The 7942-nt window shown below is 39.9% G+C and overlaps 1 protein-coding gene across 2 annotated transcripts in view; it reads right to left on the bottom strand.

Annotated features, from left to right (window-relative positions):
* Nucleotides 1-336: 336 nt before the first annotated feature.
* CNTNAP5 (contactin associated protein like 5) overlaps nt 337-7942 on the bottom strand; it is an 898651-nt gene continuing 891045 nt past the window's right edge. For both annotated transcript variants that reach the window (XM_029226145.1, XM_029226146.1), the window contains exons 22-24: nt 4467-4685; nt 2791-2862; nt 337-533 (exon numbers count right to left, since the gene is read on the bottom strand). In XM_029226145.1, coding sequence (XP_029081978.1) covers nt 337-533; nt 2791-2862; nt 4467-4685 — 488 coding nt within the window. The remainder of the gene's footprint in view (nt 534-2790; nt 2863-4466; nt 4686-7942) is intronic.

Here is a 7942-nt window from a genome sequence, read left to right as displayed (position 1 = left end):
ATGGTTGCAGAACTGAAGGCTGCATCTTAGAAAGTGGAAATACGGAACTGAATATGGACATGTGCACACATGTGTCTCTTCCTTGTCTAAAGTAATCAGTCTCTTAAATGATCGTTTTCACCATTATAAGTGTGTCACAGAGGAAGGCAGTGGCCATAGCTGCCTGGCATTCTGAGCTGGTTCAAGGGGATAGATGCTGTGGTGAATGCAGGTATGTTCCAAAAGTAAAAGGAAAACAGAGAAAGAGAACGAGCAAAATGAAAGATAGGAGAAAGAGGAGAAGGAGAAACCAAAAATGAGCAACAAAGGAAGAGCATGAGGTGGCCCTGCAGTTTTTCAGATGAAATATTCCCGCTTACACTCGCTCACTGTGTTTTGCAAATCAATGTCATTTCTAAAGGAACTGTCCAGATTTTCCGGATATTCCTTCTCCTTCATCTGGTTGGTACGATGTGACTGCTTATGCTGGTAAAGGACACGACTCATGATGCCGATGATCGAGAAGATGATGAATATCACCACTGCTATTACTCCTGTTGAGAAAGAGGGACAAGAGAGAGAGGGAGATTATCACAGATCATCTGGTCAAGAGAGAGAATTCAAAGTAGACAAGAAAGGCACTTAGGAGAAAGAACCAAACAAAAACCAAACAAACAACAAACTCTGCCGCATGTCCAGAAATAAACACAGGCTGAAATGCATTCAGGCTTCAGTTACAAAAAACCCTCCTCTTTCAGGCCAGTGAGTGCTCAAGCCAGTTTCAATAAGAGGAGGTTTCATTTAATGGACTAAGAAAGCCATCAAATAGATATGGAATCAGACTAGCAAAGGATCTCTTAGTAAATTCCTTTAAGACCTGCTTTAAAGAATGTGTCTGAATCATTTTTAATTAGCACATTCCTTTGTCATCGTGCAAATAAGTACCTTAGAACTACTTTAGCATCCTAAAAAATATGTAGATATCTCACTTCCCAATACATGATCTATGGATGTAAACTTGTTTATGGTATATTTTTGCTTTGCTAAAAATGTTTTATTAATAATGAAATGCTTACTAAATATTCAGGGCATTCTACCCTGCTGTGCACTCTGCAAGGTATAGGCTCGTTTGAAGATGGTACCCCTCTGTCCTCCAGAGTCAACTGCAATGGCAAACTTCTGCCCTGTTGTGTCAGATACTATCCTACTTTGATTGTATGTGATTTTATGGGACCTACTTGGCAATCTGTCCTCACTGACCCTAAGGTCCTGTCCCTACCCTTGCCAGGAAGGCTCTTGAGAAGGGAATAGCAAAGTCAGCAAAGTTTACAAGGCAGAGTAAAACCAGGTAAGTTAACAAACCTAGAAATAAATTGGATATAGTGAGTGATACCCCGGAATGAGCTGCAGCATTTAGAGATGAAATACAGAACCAGTTTCTGCTCTATTCAGGGTGGGAGGATGTGAACCTCCAGGAATTTTCCCAGGGGTTGGGATGAATTTCCTGCCTTAAACAGACTCATAGAAGGCTGTACGTGGGTGGGAAAAAGTCAGCAGTCACAAAAGTCTTTTCTCCATTTGTCAAATGAGAAATTATAGGAAGAGAAACAGGCACCAAATGGTTTCCTATATTTCTTGTCGCCAAACAAAAATCAACTTGGACTCTTTACCCTGAAGTAGATATTCAGGTCAGACATTTGAAGAACTTCCTTAAGGAAGGGGTGTGTGTGTGTGTGTGTGTGTGTGTGTGTGTGTGTGTGTGTGTTTCCTCACAACCTTATTGTAACAATGCACTTCTGTGCTCCCCTTGCCACTTGTCCTTCCAGCCTAAAACACTACTCACTGGTTCTATTGTTACCTGTTTACCCATCCCACCCCATCTTGCCCCCACCAAGCTGTGAGCTCTTGCAGGGCAGCATCCATATCTTTCAGCCTTGTATTCTTGTACTTAGCACTGGTCCTGACCCATAGTGGGGGTTCTTTCCATAGCAGTTAAATAAATGGTTACTGTTGATTTTTAAGAGCAGAACTCCATCTGGTGTGAATTAGTCCATCTAGCTTGTCAGAAAGCAGAGATGGGGCCACCTGTGAGGACCATGGTTCTCAGATGGAAATGAATTCTGTCTCTCACAGGCATCTTACATTAAACAAGTTTGGGAGTCATTCCGTGTTGCAAGACCCAGATGGAAAAATCAAGTTCCTGGAGGCAACAGCCAAGCTGAGGCAGGATACAGAGCAGTGAGGCCAAGAGGCTGTGAGAAAATGGAAAAGCAATGGGGGTGGGAGGGAGAGCGGAGCTCACAGCAGAACGGACAAGAGCTTCCTCTGTAACCATATGTGCTGCTAGATCGGAAACTACAGTCCCGTGGGCTTCACTGTGTTCATTAGATCCACTCGGTGGAGAAAACCCAACAGCACTACAGCTTTGCCCATCTGTCTGCCCCAACATGGCTTTTTCCCATATGTAGTTTTATTAGTTTGCTTTGTGCTTTAGGAAAAATGACAAGTGGATGAGATCAATAGGATGCACGCTGCCTGTCTCAAAGTAAATTATCCAGCTGTTGACTATGTGCTCAGCTGCCTGGTGGTTCAGGGAGGGATCCCTTCATAGAGCTGCTGGTGCTGGGCTTGGAGGGTAGGGTACCTTTGATCATCCCAGCATGTGTGATTATTCATGAAAAACCTCACGTTCTTAGATCATGCAGGGTTCTGGGTGCTGGATAGCCACACTGAGGAAGGATTCAGGTAAGTTCCTCCAGAGCACAGAACCACTGATGTCTTTTCTGCTTTCCGCCACAAAGAATGGTTTACCTCCGATGAGAGCCGAGTCACTTTGCACTGTGTTGGTGAGTGGTTCCCGCTCATCTGTCTTCCCAAAAAGATCTGAAAGGTGTAAAAGACACTCAAAGTCCTAGAAGAAGATCTGAAATATGGTGTTGTGATGACACACCTGCATATTAGACCAGGTGCTCTCAAATAGTTGGCATTTTGGAAGGAAGACAAACATACCCAAAAAAGCATTTTAAGTATACTGCTTACACCCCGTAGTTTCATGACCCTGTTCGTTTCTATGTAAGTTGTAAGACAAGAGGTTAAAAGACATGATGGTGGTACGCTGCTCGTATCTGCCTTGGCCTACAGCTTACCTCTCAGCCTACCCTTGAAGTCCCTTTATTATTTGCTGGACAGTTCCTATGCCTGTCAACGACTTCTTCCCTCAAGCACACCTGCCTCTGATTCAGAGGTTTCTTTAATTATAATAGATTTCTGACTCCATTGGCAGGAAAGGGCAAATTGCTGGTGAATTAGCACCCCCAAGAAACCCTCACACATTTTACTATATGTACATTAACATATACGGTGTAAAAAAAACAAAGAGCATCAAGTTTGAAGGCACATAGACCTGGTTTCGAATCCTAGCTCTGACACTTATTGGTCTGGTGACAGTGAGCTACATATATTTTTTAAATAGCAATCTGCAAATGTATTAAAGGGAGTTAATGATCCTATAGGTATGCATATAGTGCACATAAAATTGTCAGGACCTATAGCACCTCTCATTAGTATTGCTGTATCATTTAATCCTCAGGAAATGACTACAACATGATTATAATTTTTTCCAATCTCACAGATAAGGAAATTATATCAAAGCCATTAAGTAACCTGCCCAAAGTTCTGTAGTTCATTCATGGAAGATTCAGAATTCCAATCAAGGTTAGCCAAGTGTCGTATTCAGGTTCTTTCTAGTATACATACCTGACCATTGCCAAGAAAACACCAAGATTGGTGATGAGCAGGCAGCAGCAAAACTCTGTGCCCTTTCTTTGCTTGTAATTCATAACTTATTCGGCAATTGATGACCACACCTGATTAAAATAAATCCTAAGAACATCCAAGACACCTAGGATGACAGTGACTAAGAAAAAGTATTTCAGGAAGCGGCAAAATAAGAGAAGGTATATGGATGGTAGTCCTGTGGGACTTTCCTTTTATCAAGGAAGGTCGCTTTTAATCACATGAATTGTATTATTGATAGATCAACAACCAGCCTGCCTTCCTGACCCCTAAACTCTTTAATCCTTAGAGCAGCAACCACTTAAACAATAGCGAATATATATATATATATATACATTTTCAGATTGTTATTCAAAAATGTATGTAACTCAACATCACCAGACCAATAAGTGTCAGAGCAAGGATTTCAACACAGATCAATGTGCCTTCAAGCTTGCTGCTCTTTTTTAAATAACATATATGTTAATGTACATACAGTTAAATATATACACATATATCTATTTCTAACTACTCATTAAAATTAGGATTATCTAAGCATATTAAATATCACTAAGAAATCAGTCATAATTCTTAACCACCTGTAATCATACAAGGTAAGGAATTGGGTAATATTAGCCTTTAGCCTGGAAGCTTCTTGAAGACATCAAAGTAGCACTGGTGAGAGAAGTTCCCTTGAGTATTTTCTTGCACACCTGAGGAAGAATGCACCGTGGTCACTGCATTCACATCCGAATCCATCATCGAGCCACAGCTGGATTCTGTCAATATCCCTTGGATGGTTACAGGTGCGGTGGTGGCATGGCGCAGGGCTGCCTTCAGTGGTGCTATATGGTTGTATTGGACTGAAGCCAGACAGCCAACAAAACCCAGGGTGTTTGCTTTAGCAACTTCAGGATCCAATCCAAGATTCTCTGCAACATGAAAGACAGTCAGTTTTTTTAAACTATGCTCCATATCTACTTTAAGTAATGTCTGAAATTACAGAAATTGCCTCGTTATTTTTTGAATAAAGGAAATTGTCCCCCATCTCTCTTTATCTTCTCTTTCCAAACTCTACCCCCACTACCAGTGTCAGTATATCAACTACATATAATAGAAAATTGCTAGGGCTATCTTGGTTTGAGATAATGTTTCAGACTTCTAAATTTTCATTCATGTATTTTATGAACTGTAACGAATACTTAGTAAATCTCTTCTACACTCTAGATGTTTTATAGAATTTAGATCATTATCTCCATCACCATCTATTTATGGATTCTGGTGATTAATTCAAGCATACTACAAAGCTCATTACAACATTTCACTCAAAATGATAGCAAGAAAAAAATGAAAAGAGGAAGACAGAGCGGTTAGAAGGCAAAGTGGTCCTCTCAGAAGTTTATCGTGTTTGGTGTTTTAAGCAGCTTATACACCGACCTTCTAGGCAACATTTTCACATGCTTAGTTCTGTCCGTGGTACTGATCGGTGAGCGTGGATTTTCTATGACAGAAATCAATCTCTCAAAGTATCTTTGAGTCTTTATAAAAGATAATGAGGCAATCATTTATGATTCACGACAAGATCAAATGTCTCATTGTCTTCAAGATTTGTGGTAAGATTGTTCAGTAGCCCATTTCTTTATTTTAACAAGGGTCATTTGGACAAATTGCTGTGATGCAATTACATAAAACTACAATACGGGATGAACCTTTTTCCCCCCCTTTAAGGCATAACAGTTTCAACAGACCTAGATTGTTCAGATAGATATTTTATTATGATAATCTGTTTATTTTCTGGAAGAGGACAAGGACTTTCCTCTCTATCAGGTAAATTATAATTTATTTCCATCATAAGTGATCGAAGAGTGCTGCCAAGGATCACCAACAAAGCACTGTGTTGGCCACATTTAGGGAAGACAAATAACGGACATATGGATCAAAATGAGAAATTAACATCCTTTAACAGTGCTTTTTCTAGTTTTGTCCTCATTATTGTCTCCCCCTTCAACACCCATGTAAACCTTGCTAATTTATCATCACTCTCTTCTTACAGGAAAAGAAAAGAAATCATGTATTAATTTTATGTGGCTATTGTAACAAATTAGCACAAACTTAAACAGCATAAAACAACACAAATGTTTTGTTTTACATCTCTGCAGAAGTCTGATACCAGTCTCACTGGGCTAAAATCGAGCTGCTGTTAATCTGCATTTTTTTCTAGAGCCTCCAGGGAATAACACATCTCTTTGTCTTTTCTAACTCCCCAAACCACCCATATTCCTTGGCTTGTAGCCCCCTTCCTGTATCTTCAAAGCCAGCAATGTTGCACTTCTGTGTATCTTTCTTCCAAAGTCACTTTTAATACTAATTCTCTTCTTTTGCCCCTTCTTCCACTTTTAAGGACCCTTGTGATTGTACTGGGCTCAGCCAGTTAATCAAGGATGATCTCCCTATTTTTTTTTTTTTTTTTTTTTTTTGCGGTACGCGGGCCTCTCACTGTTGTGGCCTCTCCCATTGCGGAGCACAGTCTCCAGATGCGCAGGCTCAGCGGCCATGGCTCACGGGTCCAGCCGCTCCGCGGCATGTGGGATCTTCCAGGACCGGGGCACGAACCCGTGTCCCCTGCATTGGCAGGCGGACTCTCAACCACTGCGCCACCAGGGAAGCCCCAATCTCCCTATTTTAAGGACAGCTACTTAGCAACATTAATTCTTCTTTACCAGTTAGCTTAACATATTCACAGGTTCTGAGGATTAGGATTTGGCTATTTTTGTGGGTCATTATTCTTCCTACCACTCCATTCTTCTTGAGATTCTCTAAGAACTTTCCAGTTAATGATAATCAAAATTAATAGAGATGTGAATCGACACTCTTCAAGTGTGTAAGAACATGGGGCAGGGGTGGGGAGGAAACTGTGGTCTTCCAAATATTCCTGTAAATATCCTACAGTGGTGGTACCTATTTGTTACGTACTCATGAAAGCATCACATATGCCTATTTCTCATTCTATGCTTACAAAGACTGAGATTATGAGCATAAGCGACTGCTCAAACACTGTTATGCAAAAGTCTTCCACACCAAAAAGCTTTAATTAAGACTAAGTGCTATTTGTCGAGTGTCAACAGAACTCAATGTACCCTAGTGTAATTCAGAATGCACATTAGCTACTGATTGGTGGTTTTCATGGGATAGAGTTAGAGATCAGCAGTATTTACAGAAGGAAGACAAGAGAAGGGAAGCATAAACTTGTATGAAGATTTTTTCCTCGTGGGATTTCAAAGCAGTGGAAAGTGACATGTCACTGCAGCTATGCCTTAAGGGTCTAAGTCAAAACTGCCAGATCTTATTCCTAGAATTCAGTTAAAAAGAAGTCTGTATTGGTGACAAGGTCTTTGAAGAATATCGTTATTCTGACCACCATGAATCCAAGTTCCAGGTAAAAGAATCGGCACATGGATAAATAGGGGGAAATGTCAGAAAATGACCACCTCTCTTTAATGGAAGAAATGTTTTGGATCAAGTCTTATCTCTAGGAAAGTTAATTTATTCTAGATGTATAAAAAGCATGCAAACCTTGAGAGGGCTCTGAAAAGAAATGAAGAAAACAAGAGTCCTTGATAGCAGAAAATACTCTCAGTATGAGGCCTGGCATAATGATTTCTCAGATTCTTACATATATGGAGAGGCAAAAAAAAAAATGTTAAGATGGTTCCAGATTATATTTACTTCTTATAAATTTGTTACCTAATATGTGGTAAGAAACAGTTGTTTGCTAAAAATGCATTTGTTCAGTAGTCAACACCTATTGGGTACCTACTATATAATAATGTAATATTTTTAAAATTATTGAAATGTGATTGATGTACAGTATTATGTTAGTTTCAGGTGCACTATAGAGTGATTTGACATTTGTGTACATTATGAAATGATCACAATGATAAATCTAGTAACCATCTGTCCCCAAAGTTATTACAGTATCATTGACCATATTTCTTATGCTGTATATTATATCACCATGGCTTATTTATTTTATAACCAGAAGTTTGCATCTCTTAAACCCATTCACCTATTTTGTCCACCCTCCACCTGCCCCACCCACCCCCTCTGGAAACCACCAGTTTTTTCTCTGTATGACTGTTTTCATTGTTTGGTTTGTTTGTTTATTTTGTTTAGTTTTTTAGAATCCACA

The sequence above is a fragment of the Monodon monoceros genome, unplaced genomic scaffold, assembly GCF_005190385.1.
Source record: "Monodon monoceros isolate NGI ecotype Baffin Bay Population unplaced genomic scaffold, NGI_Narwhal_1 Super_Scaffold_16, whole genome shotgun sequence".
NCBI classification, from domain to species: Eukaryota; Metazoa; Chordata; class Mammalia; order Artiodactyla; family Monodontidae; genus Monodon; species Monodon monoceros.
This window is presented reverse-complemented; position numbering and strand designations above follow the sequence as displayed.